Source organism: Lolium rigidum, chromosome 2, assembly GCF_022539505.1.
Source record: "Lolium rigidum isolate FL_2022 chromosome 2, APGP_CSIRO_Lrig_0.1, whole genome shotgun sequence".
Lineage (NCBI taxonomy): Eukaryota > Viridiplantae > Streptophyta > Magnoliopsida > Poales > Poaceae > Lolium > Lolium rigidum.
In genome coordinates, this window is record NC_061509.1 from 71515124 (window position 1) to 71539971 (window position 24848).

Below are 24848 nucleotides of genomic sequence, written 5' to 3' on the forward strand. Positions count from 1 at the left end.
GACACAGATCTATAAACCACTCAACTCCTCTACATATAGTTGCACACAACTTTTTCTTCCACCATATGTCCTCCCCCGCCTCATCTGAAGATCTCATATCTTCATTATTTAAGATGTCACTGTACTTTTGCTTTCTAGTATAAGAGCAAATTGTGCTGATAGAATGATATAGGGTGCAAAAGAATGTGCAATAGATCTAGGAAAGTGGATGCCAAATATGAAGTTGCCAAAAAATATTTCTAGATGATTTTAGGTTTGGGAGGTAGTGGGAATTCCTTCATACGAGGTTTTCAAGTAAACCTCACTAAACCAAAGGCTCCAACATAAGGAAGACCATGCATAAAGACTGCAGGTTCATCACTCTTATCTAAAATGTGGATCCTTTGAAGTTGCAGCCACGTCAATGGCTATATGGCAACAAAGAAAAAAAGTGAAATTTGTCTATTTATGTAATCTACGATCATAATTGGTAGCTAATTGTAGTTGAAATGCAATATCCTATGATATCTGATTTTATAGATGCTATATTATTCTAGAGAATTTAGATATGTAGGCTGGACGAAATAGATAAAGAGTGTGCCCTTTAAGGCCCTGTTCGTTTAATCCCTCATAGACATGGATTGGCCTGGATTGTGGCCCAATCCCGGCTCGGCGTGGTATTTTTTTTCCAGATCAACATATTTGCGAAATCGTTAAAAAAAAGGCCGACCTTCGCGAAGGGAAGACAACTCGCTCCGCATGGGACAAATGGCGCGCTGTGGTGCCAGAAAATCCATGGGAAGTAGTCTCCCCGCTCGCCACGTGTCGCAAGGGGAAGCAAGGTGGGGATGAGGGAGGAGAGAGAAGAGCTGGGTTGTGTTAGTTTTTCCCTTTTTTCATAGATTCGTTTTTTCAAAATTAAATATCTTGAGAACCGTAAGTTCAAATGACGAACCGTTTCCACTTTTGAGATCCTCTCGTCGAGATGTTCAAAAGTAGTTCCCATGTTGATAGATTTCGAGATGTATGGTTGTATATCTAAATGTACTCGTGCATGAACTGATAAGGAAGCGCTAGTGACGGGAGATGATCAGGTGAATACAACGAGTGTGCGCTTTCGTCGGATTAACCGAACGTCTAGAAAACACACCGGGTTATGGGAAAGGGATTAACATGGGTTGATGGGGTTTGGGTGGAGGGTTGGGATTAACCCAATCCAAACCTGGATGTATTCCAGGTCTGGATACAAACCCAACAAAACGAACAAGGCCTAAAGGGAATTTCTAAACTAAATATTGCTGCGAAGCGTACGTGAAGCTGAGAAAGCAATACTTATTTATGTTAAAATTTATATTTCCATATGTTGTTATTATATTTATACTTCAAAATGGTAACAGACGGCACATGTACAGAATTCTTCATTAGTCATTTCACATACCACTTTAATCCAAATGACTGATCTAGGGTAGGCGATCCCAGATATGTGATTCCATTTAGGTTGATGGTGTGGACCGATTTCAGACTCTGTACAGTGTTGTGGTAACCTGAAATTTCAAAACCAAATACTAATTGCCAACATTGAGGTTTGATTACTCCATTGAAAAGTACTGTTTGCTCTTATATTGCGGAATTTTAACATTCACTTATAAAATGGATCACCTACACTAGTCGTATAATTTCCTCGCAAATATTTTTTTTATTTTGAAATTACACAACTTTTATGTGGACTAAAATTTGTTTTTGTTTTATGGCTTGTAAAATAAAATTTGTTTTGTTACGATGTTTTGGGCTGCAGCAACAGCAAAAGCACATCGAGTGGGCTCGTGTATCTGGGCCCCAAACAAATTTCAAGCCCAAACCTAACAAGAGCCCAACGATTGTCTATAAAACTTAACCCAGATCGGCATCCGCTCCTCAAGAACGGTCCAGCACCACGAATTCGAATCCTCCTCTCCCAACGGTCGGGTTCGGAGCGCCACCCAGACCCATCTAACATGGCGGCGGCGGCGGGAGAGCTTGCGGCGCTCGACGTGGAGACTCTGGCGCTGTGGGGGGTAGGAGCTGAGACGGCGCCGGTGGCAGAGTGCGGCGAGTGGGAGACGTTCAAGGAGAACGTGCGGCCGCTGAAGCGAGGGCGCAACGTCGCCCTCCTCAACAGCGCCCTCAAGGCGCACGCCGACCCCGCCCAGCGCGCCGCGCTCCTCGCTGAACGAAGGTACCGTGACCCCAGCTCTTTCCCAGCAAGGAATTCCTTTGTCCTGGGGTTTGGTTTGGATTGTTCTGGTTGGGTTTCTTGGTCAGGGGAAAGTTTCCGACGTCTTGTCTGTTCCGTGTTTGATAAATTAACTCATCCAGGAGGAGGATCGAAGCAATCGAAGAGTACCAAGGCGAAGATCCCCTCCAGCCGTGGGTAGAGTATGTTCTTCTTGATCCCTCTTCCCCTTCATGTGCCATGTTTCTTGGATTGTACTAATCGGTAGTCACTACCTAGATACTAGAGTGCGAAGAGCGCTCCTTCCATTGATTTGCACAAGCTAAGCGCTCATAACTCGTGCTCTCCATTTTGCCTGTGCGCAGCTGCATCAAATGGGTTCAGGAGTCGTTCCCGGCCGGCGGGGAATTCTCAGGCCTCGTGGTGATCTACGAGCAGTGTGTGCGGGCCTTCTGGCACGATGAGCGGTACAAGGATGATCTCCGGTACCTCAAAGTGTGGCTAGAATATGTGGGTTTCTGAATGCAACTTGACCTATCTGATTTTGTAGTGTGTAAGCAATTAGGCGTGTATGCTAAACTTGCAGCTTGGTTTGCAGGCTGGGAATTGTGCTGATGCTGAGGTGATATTCAGGTTCCTGGAGGCCAACCAGATTGGTGAGGGCCATGCTGTTTTCTACATCCGTTACACGTCGCTGATGGAGTCAAAGAACAAGCTAAAGAAAGCTGACGAGATTTTCAACCTTGGAATGGCTAGGTGAGATACACTGCCACTTATCTACTTTAGATGCTGTTAGATTTGAGATTGTTTTGTAGAGCTTTCCTATTATAATTAAACCATCGAATTTGTAAAGTCCACTGCTTCATTATTATGGGTCTACTACACCACGTGATTGACATCAATAATCAGATACGGAAAAGATTACAAATATTCTGTAGTGCGGCTCTCGTATAGAGCGAGAGGAAGGGTGAGCAAGAAAAATGTGGAGGTCTTAGAGGGCGAGAGTTAAATTTTAAAACAATTTAAAAGCTTCTTACCATGTTTTCTTTGATCCCTGCAACCTTCCCCTATGCAAGATTTATATAATCATGAAAATATATGTTTGCAGGATACATCAGTTTACAACAACCAACTACTAATATGTTAATCCGTGAATGACAATATGAACAATGGTTTTTTTTGTTTCCAGCAAACAAATTATTCAAATTTCTGAAGTGTCCTATATTTCAGTCATGATATGATTTTTGCACCATTACACACTAAATACCCACGGACTTCTTGAATCGTCCTTTTCTATTCATTCGTAGGAATTGCTTATTGCTGCTTCCTTTCTTTCATTAATGATTCATGTGTCTACATACTTCATTCTTATCGTCGAGCTGATTTCTTTTTCATCAGAAAAGCAAAGCCTGTGGAGAAGTTGGAAACTACGTACAGGGCATTTCTTCGGAGATCGACCAGAAAGAAGGAACACGAGGTGCACTATTTTAAACCATTGCAGTATTTTTATCAGGCCTCCACCCTTCACCAAATGATTTTATTCATCTTTTCCAACAGGATGATACAGCAAGTGAGGATCAGCCAGTACGTAGATTCGGTCGCGACGTGAACCGTGGTGATACCAGTAAGTACTATGATCCAGCATCAGCTTCAAGTGATTGGCTGGGTGCAAGCTAATCTTGAATTTGATGTGGCAGGAGGTCAGCCTATGGAGAATTCCCATCTGTTGGCAAAACCTAGGGCGCTGCAAAGGTCAGTTACCTTTACCGTGTAATCATAATCAAACATGGAGGTTTTATTGATTATTACTGATGTTAGAACATTCGTAGGATCAATGTCAATGCGCCTATTTCGGTTTACAAAGAAAATCCATTGCCAAGTCAGGGCCTTGACAGAACTAGGAGCAAAGACAGGGCCTGGAACACCCTTGGAACACAGGCAGATAGAAACAAAGAAAATAACATGATGCCTGCCAGATGGACTTCGCACAAGGTATTTTTATGGAACCACTAGATGGACTTCCCAAGGAACTACTATCCATTCAGTAAATTTATGTTTAGATAATGGCAGAGACATTCCTTATAATTTGATGATGACATTTCATTGAACAGATTCCACCAAAGGTAGCAGCACGACCAGCGGTTCAGTCAGCTCGTGTCAGCTCCATTGAGGTCTTTGTAGATGAAGAATGTGCCGAGTATGTTATATGACATCCTTAAGTTATCATTTTTTTATGAACCACAAACATAAAGTTTATAAATATTTCCTTTTAATCTTCTTAGGGAACCAGCTCCACCTCAAGTGCCGAAGAGTCCAAAACCATCTGTTCTGAAGCTTAGGCTAGCAACGAGCAAAAACCTTAAGAAGTAAGAATGGTTTATGGCCGCACCTTCTGTTTCCACATATTATAATTCTTTGTCAACGATTGACCCTGCCTGTTTTCTTTGAATAGGGAAACTGAATTGCTTAAGGAGAACCCGCTGCGCAACTTCCCGCTGAGCAGCCTTAGATAATTACAGTTATGTGGTTCATTCAGGTGCTTCTATTGTTGATGATCTTTTGTTTGAATTGTGACTTTATGCTGGAATAAGCTTTAGCCTCTAAAGCTTAGAGATGCTGCAAATATTGTGATCTTGTGTGTTGTAATCTTGTAATTTGATTGGATGCCTCTAAAGCGTACTGTATGCCTCATCGAGGTGGGGAATGAATAAATCTTCAGTTTTGTCACAAATCATCGAGGCTTGTTTGAGTGTTGTAATATTGTACATTAATGTTCTTTTGTTTGGATGTCCGTACGTTCCATACAGTGTCATACAGTACTTTGATCTTGCAAGCTTTGTTCGGTACTATATCTCTTTATTTTGTAGGAATCTCCAGTGAGGTCAAATCGATGTCGAGACAGCCTGATTACTTCCTAGCAAATAATAAAGAACCTTGAAGGCATTAGATTCTCCAAATAATATGCAAATGCCATAGCAAACAAAACGTGACTGAAAACTTTGATGCAAGTGGATCCATGACACATTGGATCAGATTATTCTAGTCATGGCAAGCTGCCATTGGCAACAGCTCCCGTAACTTTGTTTGCTCACAGGAAAATAAAAGTGTTCTTTTTCTTCCTTGGATCTCCATTGCTGGAAACTTTCTCAGGTCCTGTCAAGGCCCCCGTTGCCACCACAGCGTACAGAAGAAGGCGACGAAACCAAAAGCGATCATTGCCATTTCGGCCTCGTTTCCTGAAGGATCTTGATGAAAGAAGAAGAAGCTGGCGAAACCAAAAGCGATCATTGCCATTTTAGCCTCGTTTCCTGAAGGATCTTGATGAAAGAAGGAAAGATAGGACGTGTCACAACTCACAACTCACAAGCCAGTGTCAGAAGCCACCACTTGAGGATTGGTAAGTATTAGGACATGACTTTGTGGTTAAGCTCAACCTTACTATATTATATCCTCTATTTTGCTTGATTAACAATGTTATGAAACCGTGGAGGGCACATAGATTTCGATCAGCTTGGATAGCAATATAATATATAGTATTATTAGCAGTGTAGTACACAACAGGCCAAGACAGCAAATTTAGGATTAAGGGCACACAGCATGACATGATGACAGCATTAGGAAAGAAGATGGAGACAAGAGAATTTCCCAGAGGTGGACGACTAGTTTATGCAAAGTGATAATGTATTTAAAAACAGTGTCTGGCTACACACTTGACCACATCTTCTAAATCCTTGCATCACACATTGTGTCTTACTGACCGGCTGAGCCTGTGCGTTAGTTATTGGCTTTCATTTAAGGGTTAATTGGATCTATGCCACTACAACTTTCGCAAGTTGGAGAAATACCATTACAAAAATCTATGTTGGAAATATGCCACTACAACTCTCTCATACCTCTGCCTATGCCATTTTGTCCAATACCAAGTTATACACTGCCGTTATACACCCTTATACACCTTTATACAAACATTTTTTTAACTGGTCACATACTCAGTGAATTGACAGGATTACCAACCGACCAAACCTCTGGGACGAACCTCAAATCCCAACGAACCAACTCGTACGTATCCTAGCTGAAGGCGGAGGCGGCGGCGGCTGCCGGAGACGGGCGGCGCGACGGCTTGTTGGAAGAGGGCGCTGCTCGAGGCTGCGGTGCTTGAAGGGGAAGCGGCAGGAGTCGGCCGGTGGAGGCGGGCGGCGCAGCGGCTGGCTGGAGGGAATGCGGCCTGAAGAGGGCGCGACGGGACGGGATCCCGGTGGCCAGAGACGCTCAACGCTGCATCGGGCGCGCCGGCGGCCGTACGCCCGTATGCGAGCGCCGTGGCTGCAGTGGCGCCTGACGCTGCTCGAAGAGAGCGCCACGGCTGGAGATTCCAACCCCATGGACCAGCCGGCCACCAATACTTATTTATTTTGGCGTCCGGACTGCCTAAAAGTGTGCCTAAATTTGGGCATAGAGGTAGTATGGACAGAATTAAAATACAGACTGAAATACAAGTATTTATTGAACCGTTATTCTTCTTAGCAAAGAAAATGGCATAGGTAGAGGTATGAGAGAGTTATAGTGGCATATCTCCAACTTAGATTTTTGTAATGGCATTTCTCCAACTTGCGAAAATTGTAGTGGCATCATTTAACGACAAGTTCATCCAAAAGCTACGGGCTAAGCACTCAGCACTTGTGCAGTAGTGTCCCGCACCCACCTATATAAGAGGCCATATACATGGTGGACTTTGCACACGCTCAACTCAGGGCTTTAGAGTTCAGACCAATACTGACCATACCAAGGGTATTTGTCTCTTTGATCTCTCTGCCGTGACAATGATGATGATCCATCAGGCAAGCAGCTGCAAGCAAGGCTGGCGAGGCCGCCGCCGAGTGCGGCATGTGCGGCTGGGGTCGCTGCTCCGGCTGCGCATGCGGCTGTTCCGCCTCGCCGGCCTTGTCATCCGGTGCCTAGAAGGGCTCAACTGCTGCCCCAAGAGGCGGTCCAAACCAAGATCAGCGGCGCAGAAGCCGAGCCGCTGTAGACAGGCTGCAGGGGTGCCGGCGGTGCCACACAGGGAGAGTTCTGCTTCTTTCCATGCCGATCAGGCCATCGCAGATTGCTTGGAGTTCATCAAGAGATCCTACATGCAGCCTGCGCAAGATGACCATAGGACTAGTGCTGCTTGATAGGCAGGTTGTAGTTAGTTACCCTTCTTGTGATGTGTACTTGTTGACTTTGTGCATCTCAGTTTTGCTAGTTCCTGCCAACTTCATGTTTGCTTAACTCTTTATGACGCATGGACAGATGTTCTTTTTCCGCAAACACGTAAAAGCAAATGAAAACATGCAAAAGCATGTCTAGAACGCAGCGAAAGAAATAAAAAATCCTGAATCCTGCCAGAATGAAATGCTTCTGGTCAAATTCCTAGAAAAAAAAACTGCCGGAATGACACCGAAATGTCATTTTCTCAGTCGAGACTTGAGTGTTGATACCTTGATGGGCGGTAGTTTTCAACAAGGAAGTCGGTTAACCTGAGTCATGGATAGTGACATACAAAGTATATATATCCAAGCTTCGTTTTCCAGAGCAGTTGGCCCTTGGCCTTGCATAGCACAAACAAATTAAGAGGATAAGAGCGGCTTGTGTCATACTGCTACCCTATTTGCCTATTTCCATTAAAGAAGAATCGAAACCTAATTTTCCCATGTAGAGATGTCTATTCTCTTACAGGTCCAAACCACATTATTATTCCTCTACTCTATCCGTCTCACAAAAGTTATCTTAGATTTGTCAAACTTTGTATGTATAGATACATTCAAATTTGGACAAATCTTAGACAAGTGTCACAAGACGGAGGGGGTATTGTATTTCCATTAAGAACCGAAACATCACTTATTTCCACGAGAAGTGAAAGATTGGAAAGGAATAACATGATATATGCCACTTTATTATAGTATTGGTTTAAATGGAAACGCTATACAAGGCTATCGTCACAAGGGGGGAGGAAGTTACATCCCAAAAAAAAACAAAATTGTTCACTGGTGATCTGACCACTCCCTTGTAGAACTCCACAGATATTCATCTGCCGTCAGAGCCAACAGTCTCGACGATAAGCCATGAATCAAAATTAATGTTAGGAAAGGAGGGCAAATGCCCTTCAAAATGCCTCCTGCCTCCAGGTAACTGAGTTGATGTTACATGATGCTGCAAAACTGACACAAGCAGATTAATATGCTGCTCTACGTCGATAATAAGTTGCCAAGAAACAGAAAAGAGGTTTTTACCTTCAATACCAGAATTCTGGAGGGGCAGGTTTCAATAATTTACGGCACTGTCAAGCTGTAATTTCCTCTTATCTCATATTTCTGTGTAACCACCATCAATCAAGCTACCCTACCACGGTGGAGTGACAAAATTGTACAGTTGGTGAATAAAACAAGTAATATTTGCTATACCGATATTATAGGGCCTATTGACGACTGAAAGATACCATACAGTGCAACTTGAACCTCTCCAGAGCTATGCTCACAGCGAATGAGATTAGCTAATAAGGGGAAAAGGAGGGGCAGATTTCTCCTAAAGCATTCCCTCTCTAGGCCACCCAATAACCGCATTACATGAAGGACCACTGAGGTTCTAGCAGACAGTTCCTCTTTCTTAGCAGCGCCCAAAGGTAGCGCCCAGTGTACAACCAGGTCTCTACCAGAAGCATCCTTAGATGGTTCATGACCTGCACAGTTCAGATACGTTCGCAGTATTTTCTCAGAAACAAGCATAATTTGTGACTCAATGTTCATGTCTCGTGACAAAGATGGGTTGTCGTGAAGCAAAGCTTGCAGGATTTTGAGGTAGCTCTGGTAAGACTCATTCTCGAAGTGGATGACTGCAGGCTCAGGTACCTCCAGAAGAGAGCATGATTTGTGGAATTTGGTGAGCAAAGCAGATTCAGAGCTCACTTCACTGGCATGGGATGTAATGACTGATAACATCTCCAACATTATACCCATATGCTCAGCACAAAAGGATCTCCTGTGTGTCTCATACAATTTTACAATTCCCTGGAGAGAAGCCAAGAAATGGTGAGTGCAGTCTTAATATAACTGTTGGCATGCAAACTTCTTGTAGCAATTTGTTTTTCAAATTCCTATTTTAAGTAGGTAAAATGTGCAAAGGAAAGCAGAAACAGCAAGACATTCTATACAAAAGAGACTGGCACCAAATTTAACTGGCGAAAAGTTTTAAGTACCTGAACAATTAGGAGTTGCAGAGACATATGATTTTTCATCTTGACGATAGCATAAGATGATGTTTCCATATTAGCTTCCTCTTCATCTTCATTGTATATGTCATGCTCTGAATATTGCTCTGCTTCAGAGTAAGACTCATTTTTTTCTGGAATTTCAATATCTTTCATCATCTTAACTATTTTCTCGAAAACAACAAATGTCTGCGCTGCTGATTCTTTAAAGCATAACAAGATCTCTTTCCATTCGTCCTTGGAGAGTTTGCTTGCAAGTCCTTCTGTTAAACGCTGAAAAACAGACATGCCTATGCTAGCAGATTGTCTAGAAGGGCTTTTGATAAAACTGGTAACCACAGAAGTGACTCTAATGAGTTCTGGCCGCATCACGTCAAAAAATGTAACATACAAATCCACAAGACATTTCACAGCCACTGTTTTAGTTTCAAAATTCCAAGAATCGTCCTCGGTGCTATCACTCTGGCTGTTTGGTGTACTGATTTCACCGTTAAAGAGAGGATAAACAACAGATTCAAAGATATTGGTCCAGAAGGACTGCGAGAAAAGTTGCCCATGATCCTTCAGAATATCAAAGAGTACTTCTACTGCACCTTTTCTGATAGTTGGCCGCGTGTCAGCTGTCAATCTAGCTAGACCTGAAAAGGAAGTAAATTCAAGCAAGATCTATATTACAAATGTGATGCATTTCCAAACTTATCCAGCAGTCTCTGCGAAATAAAAGGTAACTTACCAGCAAGCAATGGAACCCAGAAGTAAACATGATCATCCTTGTGCGCTACGGCATTCCCATCTGAAGAATCTAAATTATTTGATTGCTGATCAGTATCCTTGTCATGACAAACAAATCCTTCCTCGGCAAGTTTCACAGCACAGAACCGAAGAAATGCAATAGCATTGAGACTAGCATCACTGCTAAATTTACTACTTGTGAATGTAATAAGACATTTAACACAATCAGTAAATGTTGTGGTTTCAGTCTCAGTTATGTACGGAAAATAGTCCCGAACAATCTTTTCCATAGTTTCAAATGCTAACAGAACAATACTTTTCCGATCATCAGCAGCAGCTGCAGTAAAAACCTGTAAGATGAAATGTTGTAATTATTGAGTGGTAATGTAGGAATGTCCCACTAGGTTGTTTCTCAAGAACTAGCTTCTGTACGAAGTTATGCTATAATAATCAAGGCAAACTAACCATAGAGCACCATACATACCGTGAAAACACTTTTCCATCCAGATTTTATATTGTTAACACGACTTAAAACCATTTGGGAGACACACCGAACTACAAGTTCTCGTACTTCTGAAGCATTGCTCTTCTGCATAACAACCGCAAAAGGTTGCAGGAATTCATTCTGGAAATTATAGTTTGCCAGCTCCTCTCTTTCGAGAAATTTCATAGCTAGCTGCCTCAAAGAGTCCATAACAAATATTGCAACAGAAAGATTTTCTGACAATCCGACCGACACAAAGAAGTCTGATAGAACTTTCCAGATACGAGACCACACCAAACGTATGCGATTCATATTGTAATGCCTGCACAAATGAAGCTCTAAATTAGACCACTTTTAAAAGTTGTTGATCATAGCTGCGCTATGACATTACTTTGCATCTGGTAATAGGTTCATAAACTAGATGTGACAAAAGCTTACGCAATCTCCACTATCTTTGTTAGACAGAAAATACGAGGATCAGTAGGTGACTGTAGCTCTGTGATTGAGACCTTGCAAAGAGCTTCCACAAAAGCAACAATTGCATTACTATTCAATCTTTGGCTATGAGCAAATATATGATTCAACTCAAAAATGCCAATCTGGTCTAACAGATTTATGTTTGATATAAAATTATTAATCTGATCAGGAGTAACTAACGGAGAGGCATTGTTTTTTGCTGTTATGCTGTCATAAGAACCGCCTCTAACAGCAGCCATTACAGCTGGATTCTGAAGAGCATTAGTTCGCTTTGAAGCTGTAGTTGTACTTGATTTCTGTGTTTTTCTTCTGACTCAACCAGAGGAACCGTCAAAAATGAAGCATCAGTAGGTGATCCTTCTCCAAGAAGATGTAAATGCTCAAACCGTGAAAGACAGGTTAGCACATGTTCCCACGCTTCCTGCAAATAATCACCATCTTCGATTGCGATGGATATTATAGCCTGTATAGAAAAATTGGTATGAAGATAGGCATAAGCAATTTGTTCTCAGCAATTTCAACAGACTTTTGTATAAATTCAAGCTACCAAGTACTACTGAAGTCATCTAAGTGTTTTTTATAAATAAATAAATTAAGAGACCAAATAGGCATAAGCAATTTGTTCTTGGGAATTTTGATATTATAGTGAAAGATACGGAAAACAAAGGGACAAAGTAGCGAAAAAGACAAAAGAATGAAAGGAAAAGCCTCTGCAAGATTATTTTTTAATATAGACTCCTAATGTGTTGTGCCATTACTTCCACTGAAAAATGTAAACCACTCCCTCCGTCCATAAATAGATGTCTTATATTTGTCTAAATTTGGATGTATCTATACACTAAATAGTGTCTATATACATCCAAAATTTGATAAATCTAAGACATCTATTTATGGACAGACATAGTAGTTTTAAAGCTTGCTTACAAATGCACCTAAACTTATTTATTCATTACCAGTTTACCAATGAAAAGCTCATGTTCTCTCATAGTGTCTTAAAAAATCTAACCACCTCATTTAGCTTTGTTCAAACTCAAAACATACTAAATTGATCAATGGAAGCCGTTTCTGCGATGTCTTGCATGATAATATCCTTCTGATCAAGGTATGAATTGATCAGAATTTGCAAAAGAACATGATGTACTGTTTGGCCTTCCAAGTTCCTACCTTCACAGCATCCACATTTTTTTGTTTCATGTCCGCAACACAATGAAGATATGTGAACTTGGCTACAGATGTCACAAAAGCATCTCTTTGTGTCTGCATGCACATTACAGAGGTGACATGCACTGCAGATCTGAATCCCTGCAAACACTGCGACGTGGCAGCCTTATCATCACACTGGTCAAGTGTCATGCTGAATGCAGCCATCATAGGGGCCCAACAAACCTCCATCATGAATCGCAAAATGGTTGTCTCAGTAATAACATAAAATATAGATCTGCATGTAGCACAAGGTTGAATTCATATATAGCAGCAGGTGCAAAAAAAAAAGTTTAGCTATGAATAGTTGTTTTGGTCTTACTCTGATTTCCCACTCTTTGCTTTGAATTTCTCATGTATGTTCTTGATGAGCAAGTCATTTGCTCCAAGTGCCTTGTCTTCAGCTTGTTTCCAGTTGACAAGGTTTATAATATTGTCTAAGCCCAAGAGTTTCATTACACTACTAGGTTGCTTGTTTTGTGGAACTGATGAATCAGCACTCATTTTGATCTCATTTTTGACAATTTGGTCATACAATGTACTCAGATAAGATTCAGGCAAATCCTTCCCATCATCAATTCCTCGGTTATTTCGGATGAAATCAGATTTAGACATCTGCACAAGGAAAATCCCAATAGTAAGTATGACTTCTTTTACTGACAACAGAGGCAAATAATCATTTGACTAACCTTATCCTTGACCATCATATTGTGAGCATCAGTATTGAGCATGATGACAGAATAAGCAAGAACATATGCAGTATCTGCACTAGTAAAGGAATTTGGGTTGCATTTGCAGTATCGTTCAGCAAACTTTTCCATGACCCGGTCAATTTTCTGTGCTTCCCCAGGCAACCTGAAACCTCGCAAGTAATACCTAATGGCTTCCCCAAAGTCCATACCTTCAAAATTTAGTGCATCGACATATGCATGCATAACTTTGAGAGGAAACTCATCTCTTTCGCCCAAATAGTCCCCTATCATTGTTGCATTTAAACCAGCAGTATTTCTCAAGAAATAAGCAACATCTTCTGGGGATTGACCTATCTTCTTGCTTTTAGTGAGGAAATCAATACCCTTAGATGGTTTTCTGTTAAACAAGGAAATTCCTTTCTGCGGAACAAAATGCACAATTCAGTAATTAAAATGTGAATCTCCCTCAAAACACACTAACAATGGAGAGAATATAATCCAAGCACACAAATATTTACATACCTGAAGTTCTATTTTATAAGCACGACGCTGTTCAAGCGAGGAAGCATCAGATGTGTCTGGGCTATAAGAGTCGGATTGCAGTTCATAATCAATTCCATTCCCATCTTCTCCAATAAGGATGTTGGGACTGTCTATCGAATTTAAAGAAACTTCAGAAACTTTGGGTGAAAAATCACCAATTCTCAACTGTTGGTCCATCCATGAACCCATCGATCTGAGTATGGTTGCAAGGCACTTGACTGACTCAATCCGAAATGTTTGGTCTTGGGCTGGGGTTAATGTTGTTGTAGCTCCAGGAGGAACCCCTAGAGCAGTCTTTAAAAGGCCATTGACAGTCCTGCAAATATCTGCTGGAATTAGAAGTGCTTTAATATATGATGGAAAGAGAGAGAATTAAATTTCCATAGAACTGTGCTCTTAGCTCAATGTATCACTATTTGCACCATACCTGACTCGAGGGCCAGCGTACAGGCCACCCTGACCCTCAGTTGCATTTCAAGTTTTACAACTTACACCATAACTGAAATTTACTATTCATCAGGAAGAGATTTGCATACCTCTCAAAAATATTTGGTGCATCAACATCGCAATCATAATTCACAAAGATATCAATAAGAACCTGAGATTCTTTACAGATCTTCTCCAGCAAATTTAGAACTGTCATCTTCTGCAGAAAACTAGGCTGATGGACATTCTCAAGAACCCTTAGGACAAGCATGGGAAAAAATATTCCAAGTTCCTCTTTCAGCCCAGATCTAAACCTTGACAGCAAACCCACAAATATGGCGCACAGAAGCTGGAAAATACTCATTGCTGACAATGCACTGTTTTTTAACAATGACAGACAAAGATACTGCTTGATTGCTCCAAGGTACCTGCAGCAACAGAAAAAAAATCCTTCAGTGTATATGTTTTACTCTCTGTCAAGTTAAAATGGAATGCTCCATTATGAAATAACCTAAGAAAACCTAGTAACCTCTCCTACATAATCTTACTGATTACTATTGACCAGAATCTGAGTAAATAGCAAGTTAGCATATTCCTGCAAGTACAGTACAAGCACAACCACTTGGGGGCTCCATTGTTCTGTTGGAATTATTCTTTTCCATTTCAATGGATACAGGTTCATAAAGGTTAAAAGTTTGATGTATGCACTTGCAACAAGTTCGATGAACAAGGAGCACCACTATCATTTCTACCTTCTGATAAATGATGAAAATCTTGTATTAATACTACTATACAAAATAAAACAATGAAGTTGGTGAGAGCAGCGGGAGTGGTGGTTAATTGCTGCCTCCCTCGTGTGTCAATCCTATCACATTCTTCTAATTCACGGCAATAACAATATTTGCATCGATACAAATGTAAAAGGCTGAATTATGAAATGCAGATAACTGAAACAAGGGCAGCAAGTATGATCATACTTTTCATTTGTTCTCCAGAATGGGCCAGCATTGTCCACAACCATCTTGAGCAACTCGAGAGACAAGACCTTCCCTCTCAACAGCACCTGGTCCTCAGGGTTATCTGGTGTAGAGAGCTTCATCGACAACTTGCAGAGATTCTTGAACAATGCCAGCCCATCCTCTCTGATCTTGCTCATCCCCCCCTCATCCGTCTCATCGGCCTCATCTGCCGCCACAACAGGGGTCCCCGGCTCTGGCACATCGCTCCCCTCCATGGCCTCATTTATAAACCCCTGCGCCACGAGCACAATACTGGAGTCGTTCAGGCTGCGGTCAGACATGTCCATCATGTCGCTGATGAGCACGGTCTGCACGCGCACGTCCATGGAGTCGGCCTCGACGCGCGCGAAGACGATGACGAGCACCTGCGCGAGCGCGAGCTTGGCGCAGAGCTGGTTGGCGCTGCTGCCGCTGCTGAGGTAGATGTTGTAGCAGGTCTTGAGCATCTGCGCGAGGCCTTCGCCGCGGATGGCGATGGAGGGGCAGCGCGCGGCGGCGACGAGCACGCGCAGGGTGGCGAGCTCCATGGCGTCGTCGTTGAGCGCGCCGCAGGAGAGGACGGCGGCGAGGAGCCGGGAGGCGGGGGCGTCGTCGGCGGCCGCGCCGATGTCGCCGAGGAGGAGGCGGTGGTAGAGGAGCTTGGCGACGCAGTCGAGCGCCGGGTCGACGACCTTGGGGGACGCGGAGTCGAGGGCGAGGATGAGCGCGTGCAGCGAGGCGGCGGCGGCGGCGACGGGCAGGCCGAGGAGCGCGGACGGGTGCGGCGAGGTCGGGTCCGGCGGCGGGTAGGAGGAGGAGGAGAGGAGGTCGAGCGCGGACTTGGCGGCGGCGACGAGCGCCGAGTGCTTCCGCCACGCGGCGTTTTTGATCACGCGGTCCAGCGCCGGGCCCAGCACGCGGCCCGACGGCGTCGAGCCGCCGAGGGGCGACGTGGGGGACGCCATGGGGAGGGGCCGCTACGCGCTGGTCGTCGCCGGCGCGGTGGTCATTGGAGGCGGAGAGATCTGAAGGAGAGAGGGGCGGAAGAAATGGGAATGCGGAGGAGGTGACGGGTCTCCGTGTGGGAGTGCGCGTGGGATGGAAGGAATGAAGAGAGGAAGGAGGAGGGGTATGACTGGCATTTTCAATTTTCCACGGGGTAAACTGCGAGATTTACCTGGGCGGGCGTTACCGAACTACTACTACTAGTACGGTTTAGCACTTTGCTCCCTGCGCTTTGTGGTATTCTCCACGCCTCAATTCACTCCTGACCTCGCCCGCGCCTCCTCGCCGCCGTCGCCGTCCCTGCTCCCCCTCGCCGGCGCGTCGGGTTCCTGCTGCCTCCCACCCCGCCCCAGCCTCCGGCCATTGAGTTTCGAGGTATATGAGTCTGTAATCATCCAGCGATTAGGTTAAATCCCACTGAGCTTCACAGTTCCTAGGTGTGCAGGTGTAGCCCCGTCTAGATCCGCGCCTGGATGATGGAGTGCGTGGTGCAGGGCATCATCGAGACCCAGGTATTCTTCTTCCTTGTCTTTTCGTAGTGATTGATGTTCGCGCAGTAGCTACTCGTGCTGTTCTGCTAGGGATAGTTCAAGTGAGCTCTGTGGTAGTATAAACTTGTCAAGGATGCTGTAATGCGTGACTGATTTTGAGCATTGACCGGAAGAATCGCATGTCGTAATTTAGGTTAGATTGATGATCTGCTTAGATTTTGGAATGAACCTGTCAAGGATGCTGTAATTCATGACTGATTTGAACAATGACCTGGAAAATTACATGAAGAGTTCAAGAGTGATTATTTATGTAAATTATGATTGTTTGTAGGATGGCACACCTTCCGTGTTGCCCCTCTTGACATGCACCAACTTTGCTGATCAGACATGAGCTTTTGCGCTCTCTTGTATAGGTAGTAGTCTGTATTTGATAAGAATTTTGGCACACAGGACCTTTGGACTTTCAGGTGGTCCTAATGCCTGTATCCAAGGATGTGGTACCTAGGATTTAGTGTTAACTGTCTAACTGTTTAAATTAAGTTTCTCTTGGTTGATTTTGTTGTTGGAGTTGTCAGCATAAGTATCTCCTTACAATAAACTATCTATTCTTTTCTCATAAGGGGTCTCTTTAACTGTACATGTGTTGAGGTTTATGCTATCTCTGGTTCAGTTTACTATACACATCATGCTGGATTACCTATAAAAAACAGCAACTACCAAGCACAGTCCTAATTAACTCTGCTTAGTCTGTTCTTAAGACGATAGTTAACTTTGTTATTTCTTCTATAAGCATGATGTGGCATCCGCACTTTATGTTCATAGAGAATAATAAATGATGCTAGAGATTTTTTCATTGATTCATTATCTACCACTCTCCATGATAAGCTAGTCGTTGGTTGTTTGCTTGCTCTATCAGAATGAATCAACAATACAGCATTAACAAATATGTCACAGAATTGATATTAGATCATGCTGGCCACCATATGCGAACCATTTGTCCACTTTGAGGGCACTACTTCTGATATCATAATATAATAGGTTTACTGTACAGTTGGGGGAATCACATATTTATGTTGTTTGTTCACAGTAAAGGGAAGTTCATACCACATATTTAGACTTCAATCATTTAGGGTATTGATTTTGGTGTTGGAGTTGTCAGTATAACTATCTCCCTGCACTAGTTTACCAGTTGGCTTCTCATGAACAGGGCATCTAAAACTGTAAGATATATGGTATCCCTTGAAAAATAGGTAAAAGATCTATGCTATCCCGGGGCCGGTCAGCCACACACCTCATGTTGAACTAGATTCACGTGTGAAATCCATCAGCTGCTGAGATCAGCTGATTTAACTATCCTTAATATGTACCTTTTGACAGTCTCCTTAATATGTGCTTAATAATAGTATGACAAACTTTTTATTTATTTCTTAGAGTGAAGTGATATCTGAACTTACTGTTTATCAAGAATAATAATTAATTGTCTCCAACTCCATGCCAAGTTGGTAGTCACTTACCATGAATTTAGAACAAAAAAGATATTTCACAACAATGATGGATAGATCATGCTGACCACCATATGTGATATGTCAAACCATATTGCTCCACCTTGGGAGCACTAATCATGATATAATATAAAATATTGCTGTACAGTTGGAGGAATCACATGATTATATGTTCTTTATTTACAGCAAATGGAGATCTGAATCATCTCAACATTCTTTTGACTTCATTTATTTTTTACTTGAATGCCATTACTCTACCTTTACTTTTTTTGTTATACAGCATGTTGAAGCTCTGGAGGTTCTTCTCCAGGGCCTCTCTGGTGTCCCAAAAGAACGTGTTAGGGTGCATGAGCTTTGTCTTAAAAGTGGACCAAATCTAGGTTAGTTTTTATTTTTCTGTTCTTGGCGGTCATAAGCAATTGTTATGTCTACTGACGTCGTCCAATCATACAGGAGTTGTCCCATCAGAGGTCCGTTTGCTGTGCGACTTAGCTCAGCCAACACCATCCTGGTAAACTGATTGTGGTCAGCTGCTGAAATTTTACTCTTCCTCGTAATTTCTTACGCTAATCTGCAACTGGTAATATCCATATGTAGGACCATAAGACATGTCGGTGGTTCTATGAGAGGTGCTGGTGCGGAGCAGATCTCGATTCTGGTGCGCACAATCGTGGAAAGCAAAGCCAGCAACAACGTGTTGCGCTACTTCTACACCATAGGTTACAAGTTAGATCACGAACTTCTGAAGGTGGGCTTTGCGTTCCGGTTCCAGCGCGGTGCCCAGTTCACCGTGATCGTGACCTCCACCAACAAGATGCCAAAACTCCACGCGACCGACGAAGCTGTGCAGGTCACTCCTGGAATACAGCTGGTGGAGATCACAGCTCCCTGCACTGCCAACAATTACAATGATGTCGTTTCAGCTGTCACCTCGTTTTGTGAATACCTAGCGCCGTAAGTACCCCTCAGCTTAAATATTTAGTGCGCCAGTTTGGTAATCTTTATGCTTCATCTTCTGTTAAAAAAATGTCTTCACTCACACGAGACCACAAACGTGCTGCAGGCTGCTGCATCTCTCTAAACCAGGTAACTCAACTGGAATCGTCCCGACTGCCGGCGCTGCTGCTGCCTCGCTCATGTCAAGTGGTGGTGCTAAGACATTGTAAATCTCTTGTCAGGTGTATCTTTCTGTGTGACATTACAGTGGGAGGCTGGTTTGTAATTCTAACTAGCTGAAGTGGTATGAATAACGTTGTGATACCATTTTCACTGTGATCTAACTCGAAGTTAAACCAGTATTGTTGGCACTTAGTTTTGCCCTTTTTATCCTTGGCAGCACAAGTAAGGTGTTTATTGTGGTACCAGTCAGATGTTGCGTAACTGGTAAATGAACACTTGAAAAACTGTCAACCTCCATTCAAAGGAAGAACTTTTGTTTTTGTAAATGAAGCTATCTGGTCACAGACGACTATGATTTACAAGTATTCTGTCCATTCAAAGTAGTACTAGATTATTGCTAGCCTTTCTTTAATCAAGGTTGGCAGACTTCGATGTTGACAGAAGGACTAGCTCTGAATACAAGTACAGGAGAGGATTCTGATTAGCGACCAAGTAGAAACTTTCCGATTCAGTTTTGGTTGGGGTGCGCCGGGCCAGGGCAGTAGTGCATTACAGTGAGATGCTGGTTTGTAATTCTAAAATGGTTGAAGTGGTATGAATAACATTGTGATACCATTTTCACTGTAATCCAACTCAAAGTCAAACCAGTATTGTCGACTCTCAGTTTTGCCCTGATTAATCTTGGCAGCACAAGTAAGGTGTTCATTGTGGTACCAGTCAGCCGTTGCATAACTGGTAAACGAACAATTCAAAGGAAGAACTTCTGTTTTTGTAAATGAAGCTATCTGGTCACAGACGACTATGATTCAAAGGAGTACCAGATTATTGATAGCCTTTCTTAATCAAGGTTGGCAGACTTAGATGTTGACAGCAGTACTAGCTCTGAATACAAGTACAGGAGAGGATTCTGATTAAAGACCATATAGAAATTTTTTACTTTGTTTTGGTTGGGGTGCGCCGGGCCAGGGCAGTAGTGCAACGCCCAGGCGACGCTCGAGGGCCCCCAGTAGCAAGCTACTGTAGTGGACCCTCCCCCACAAAAAATAAATTTAATATCGTTGTGGACCAATGGCCCACATATCAGATATTAAACTGATAAGAACAGATACTACACTTGATCTTAGCCAAAAGGCCGAGAAAGGTATGAGTTCTCCCTTGCCTCTGCCCCTCCTTTTATACAGCTCTCCCCGGCTCCCTCCCCTCACCGCGGGCGAGGTGGGACTAAACTCTCTGCGCGCTCCGTGTCGTGCGTACCGCCGTAGCTGGGCCGCGTGGGCTGTCAAACAAATTCGTCGAGGCCCAAAACGAGACACCTTCTCTGCGAGCAAAGTCTAAAGCCCAAGCGGAGGAAGGAAACAAACCGAGAGACCTCCATCGCCTGCCCCGCCTCCGATGGCCACACCGCCGGCTCCGGTGCCGCCGGCCACCGCCAGCACCGCGCCGGCGCCTCCGCAGGCTCCGTACAAGGCGCCGCCCTTCTCCCAGCCCCCCTCCACTGCCGGCACCGTCAAGGCGGAGATCCCTCCCGCCGCCGTCTCGGCCGCGCCTCCCGCCGCAGTCGCCGCCGCCGCCGCCGCGAGACCCGCGACCCAGGACTCGCCGTACGTCATCAACGTCCCTAGCTACTCAGGTAACCCCCTCTCTCTCCCACCCCCACCCCCAACCCCCCGCGCATCGCCTCTCGTAAACCTATCAGAACCCTAGCTGACCGAGGGCCCCGCCTGCAGCGTGGTTCTCCTACGGCAGCGTCAGCGACACGGAGCGCCGCCTCCTGCCGGAGTTCTTCGAGGGGGAGGCCGGGACCCGGGGCCCCGAGGCGTACACGTACTACCGCGACACCCTCGTGCGGAGGTTCCGGGCGCGGCCGGCGCGCCGGCTCACGCTCACCGAGGCCAGGCGCGGCCTCATCGGCGACGTCGGCTCCGTGCGCCGCGTCTTCGACTTCCTTGAGGAGTGGGGGCTCATCAACTATGGCGCCTCGGCGCCCGGGGCGAAGCAGGGGCGAGACAGGAGGGAGGAGGCGGCGGCGGCGTCTCAGGCTTCGTTGCCTGCTGGGGCGGCCATGTCCAGGAAGCTCTGCGTAGGGTGCAGCAGCGTCTGTGGCTCTGCCTATTTCACCTGTGACAAGGTGAGTGAATTGCCCATTGTTTTGATTTATTTGTGAGCAAGATGTATGTATGTGGAAACTTGCGTTACGGATTAGTTGTATGTTGCATTCATTTATATCTGGTTAGAACTATCTTAGCTCGTCCATATGATTTTTCCAGTTGACTGTAACTATCTGTTTGGTTTCGTCGTGCCTTGTAGAAAGCATGGGTGTATACTTTATTATGCAATGTAACTGGGGGAGCATTTTCTCTCTAGTTATGAGTTTACCCATGTTGAGGAATTTGTTTACTTGGCTTGGAGACTGGGGTTGGTTTAGCTGGTTTGAGATGCTCCATACAAAGTGTGTGAGCAAACAAGCTTGTTGGTAAAAGGTTAATGATGTACTCCCTCCGTTCCATATGAGTTGTTGCTGATTTTGTACAAAGTTGTACTCCCTCTGTCCCATGAAACATGCCTTGGATTTCTCTAACTTTGGATGTGGGGAGTACTAAATTAGCAACAACTAATATGGAATGGAGGGATTACATAAAATTTTGGTAAATGGCAACTGTCATATATACTAGAATGGAGAATGTCTGTTGCTACACCCACAAAAAAAAAACTAAAACGGCAAGGATTAGGCCATGGGTACTGGGACTGTCGGAAGAGCCTTCCTTGCTCTTGCAACTGTTATGTGGTTCAGGCAACAAAAAGAGAGTGAAAAGATGATAGGGGGAATAGGTTTTCAACTTGTATTGTGATGGCTCATTGCCACTCTTTGGATAGCTGCGAATCTGGAAAGATTAGCAAGGCTGCTTCATAATTCGTTTTGAACTAGTCCCTCCAGTTCACATAAACGTGTCACGAACTGGAGGTGGAGAGTATATGTCATCATTGTGCAATAAATATATGCAAACAAGATAGTAATTGCATCCATTTCATGCATGTATTTTGGATGAAAGTGTTATTAGCTTGTTGTCTGTTTTAATTGCAGAAAAACGCCTTCACTTTTGCGTATGATCAGGCGGAGATAAATATCTGTTGTAGATGCTATGTACGTGCCAACTACCGGCCTGGTCTTACTCCAGCAGACTTCAAGAAAGTTGAAATTAGCGAAGATGCAAAATCAGATTGGACAGACAAGGAAACTCTTCACCTTCTTGAGGCTGTCTTGCATTATGGAGAAAATTGGAAGAAGGTTTCTGAACATGTTGGTAGTCGATCAGAGAAAGACTGCATTGCTAGACTCATCCGATTACCTTTTGGAGAACAGTTCATGGGATCCAAGGATCAGAAGTTGCAGTTTGAGACTGATGATGATGTTGCAGATGAATCTAGAGCAGAGGTCTCAAAACGGCTTCGTCTCACACCACTGGCAGATGCAAGCAATCCAATAATGGCTCAGGTATGTATATGCTGTCTTTACCATAGTTTCTAACTCCCTTAATTGGTACAGCAGTTAAGTATTCAAAACTAATGATTAGTAACGGTGGGTCTAATCCTTGCCTATACTGACAACACGTCTCTTTCGCTTTGTACTTGAAATACTAACATGTGATGACTACTTTGTTAAAAGAATGCCATGGTAATATGTTATTACCTCCATTCCAAAATATAAGCCTTCTGAAAAGGTTTATATTTCAGAACGGAGGTAGTAGTTTTTGTATAGCTACACATATGTGGCTTAAGACCTGCCTAACTCACCTGGAAGTTTATACCTATAGTTATGTTCCGTACTTCAGACATGAAACACTGAAAACTTTAAAATTGGTTCTGACAAAGAATTTTTAAAAAATGAATTTGTTCTTCATAGAAGTTTTGCACATAAGTGTACACAAAACAAGTGTACATGCTGGTGTCCACCATACCCTAATAGCTGCCGTATTCATCTAGTTTGAACTTTGAACATAGAAAATTATTGATGGGGCAAGATGAGGAACTGCATTGTTTTATCAGGTGGCATTCTTGTCTGCCATTGTTGGCTCAGGAGTTGCGGCAGCAGCAGCTCAAGCAGCTATCTCTGCACAATCCCAGGTTGATATGAGTGACAGCCTGGTTGATTCTTCAATCAGCAGCACCAAGGAAGAAGGTAGCAACTGCTCTCTAGCCCATATGAGTGTGACATGCTCTTTGGCTGCTTCTGTCATATTGATGTTGCATTGTTGCTAAACATACTGCTTTGCATGTCACTGTGCAAACTATGATAATTCACAAGCGTGTTGACAGCAGTGTTCAAGTAATGCGCTAGGAGCAATAAGCTCAATCATAATTGGTCTATATGCATATAAGAGTATATGGACTTGTATCCAAGTTCCTTGTGTGCATGAATGGGCCTGTGAGCGGGTAAAAGTTTGACGAACCTCTAATTTTAATTCTTGTTGCTACATGCTGAAATGCATATCATGCTGCTTAGTTCATCACCTTCTCCTACAAATATTTGTTGCAACTGTTCAAAAGAGCTCTCTTGGCCTGATTAGTTCCCTCTGCAGAATCTCCCTACACCAATGGGTTTTCAGCCAACGATTTACTCAAAGAGGCATCTGCAAATGCACAAGTGCAGCTTGAAAAGGAACAGAAGGATATAGAGCAATCTTTATCCGACATAGTGGATGTCCAGGTACCAATGCTGGGGTTCTGAGATGATATTGGTAAAAAATAAGATGGTATTTGTATTGACTTGTTATCTATTGTTTCAAATCCTTTTTAGATGAAGGAAATCCAAGACAAGATAAACCGCTTTGAGCAGAAGGAGTTGCTAATGGAGAGAGAGAGGCAGCAGCTCCATCATTTACGGGAATTGCTTTTCATTGATCAACTTGCGGTTGTGCAGCATCAGAGCAGACCGCACCCTGTGATTGCTGAGAACAATGAGGAGGAGAAACCAAAACCTGTTACCATCACGAGTTAAATCAAATGGACCTTCATCAATAGCATGGGAATGCTGTGAGAATTGGAACTCTCCTGTCAACGGTGGAGATGTTGCTTGAATCCTGTGATAAACACTATATTACATTTCTTCTTCTGCTGGCTCTAGAGTAGTATATATTCTATTTGTGTGTAGCTTCATCTGATGTTGTTAATGGTGTCTAGAAAAACTCTTTTGTTGTCTAGCTAATGGAAACGGTGTTCTTTCTCAAGTTTGATACAGGCTATGTGTGTGTACCACTTCAGGTGTCAGTAATGGCCGCTCAAGATGTGTATCACAATAGTAAGGTACCGTCGTAGCGAGAACTTGCATATTGTAGCTACTTCGTCTTATTAAATCTTTTGCAAGATACTAGGAAAGTGTCTGGTTTGCAATTTTCTGCCCGTTATCTGATTATTACGCTGTAATCTGATATAGCTAATCATGTTTGGTTCTCTCCTTCTACGTTAATCATGTTTGGTCATCTTCTACGTTAATCAAGTCAGTATAAGAGCAGCTCTAGCTGATCCTGGATATGCCTATGCTGAAAAACGTGAAACCACTTCTTTGGTGCCACTAGAGCTTCGCCTGAACATATCTTGTGAATTCGTACCGGAAATTCTTTACTGTACCAGTTTACGGGATCTGTTTTACTATGCACCCCTGTGGTACACCAATTAAGGACTAAGGTTAGTCTATATTTATGATTTCAAATAAAATAGAATGTTAATATAGCATTAATACAGATC

At 43.5% G+C, this 24848-nt stretch overlaps 4 protein-coding genes and 1 non-coding gene across 7 annotated transcripts; 3 read left to right on the forward strand and 2 right to left on the reverse strand.

Annotated features, from left to right (window-relative positions):
- The first annotated feature begins 1958 nt into the window (after positions 1-1958).
- LOC124686697 (mitotic spindle checkpoint protein BUBR1-like) lies at positions 1959-4742 on the forward strand. The gene is made up of 11 exons (XM_047220600.1): positions 1959-2194; positions 2335-2394; positions 2557-2701; positions 2790-2947; positions 3590-3668; positions 3749-3815; positions 3889-3943; positions 4021-4183; positions 4303-4388; positions 4474-4557; positions 4644-4742. Exons 1-11 carry the CDS (start codon positions 1974-1976, stop codon positions 4702-4704), a joined length of 1179 nt encoding a protein of 392 aa, XP_047076556.1. The 5' UTR covers positions 1959-1973; the 3' UTR covers positions 4705-4742.
- Positions 4743-8369: 3627 nt separating this feature from the next.
- On the reverse strand, positions 8370-15957 carry LOC124691914 (brefeldin A-inhibited guanine nucleotide-exchange protein 1-like). Its single transcript, XM_047225200.1, is given in 13 exon segments — positions 8370-8391; positions 8464-9237; positions 9426-10075; positions 10171-10519; positions 10654-10975; positions 11092-11443; positions 11446-11593; positions 12295-12568; positions 12653-12945; positions 13020-13442; positions 13545-13881; positions 14102-14419; positions 14969-15957. Coding segments are annotated over 12 exon segments (5061 nt in total). The 5' UTR covers positions 15955-15957; the 3' UTR covers positions 8370-8391; positions 8464-8628.
- Positions 15958-16288: 331 nt separating this feature from the next.
- LOC124691917 (mediator of RNA polymerase II transcription subunit 18-like) lies at positions 16289-19432 on the forward strand. 3 transcript variants are annotated; one of them, XM_047225203.1, is made up of 6 exons: positions 16289-16369; positions 16440-16506; positions 18268-18367; positions 18441-18498; positions 18585-18941; positions 19051-19432. In XM_047225203.1, the coding sequence occupies exons 2-6, from the start codon at positions 16468-16470 to the stop codon at positions 19151-19153; spliced, it is 657 nt and encodes a 218-aa protein (XP_047081159.1). In that variant the 5' UTR covers positions 16289-16369; positions 16440-16467; the 3' UTR covers positions 19154-19432. The 3 variants fall into 3 exon arrangements, with proteins under 3 accessions (XP_047081159.1, XP_047081160.1, XP_047081158.1); XM_047225204.1 differs by lacking the exon at positions 16289-16369 and having other exon boundaries at positions 16392-16506; XM_047225202.1 differs by lacking the exons at positions 16289-16369; positions 16440-16506 and having other exon boundaries at positions 16529-18367.
- A 621-nt stretch (positions 19433-20053) lies between these two features.
- On the reverse strand, positions 20054-20251 carry LOC124693817. Its single transcript, XR_007000272.1, has one exon. It is a non-coding gene; the product is annotated as a U2 spliceosomal RNA (small nuclear RNA).
- A 77-nt stretch (positions 20252-20328) lies between these two features.
- LOC124691916 (SWI/SNF complex subunit SWI3B-like) lies at positions 20329-24356 on the forward strand. The gene is made up of 6 exons (XM_047225201.1): positions 20329-20736; positions 20834-21234; positions 22189-22599; positions 23151-23283; positions 23684-23811; positions 23902-24356. Exons 1-6 carry the CDS (start codon positions 20499-20501, stop codon positions 24100-24102), a joined length of 1512 nt encoding a protein of 503 aa, XP_047081157.1. The 5' UTR covers positions 20329-20498; the 3' UTR covers positions 24103-24356.
- The last annotated feature ends 492 nt before the right edge of the window (positions 24357-24848 follow it).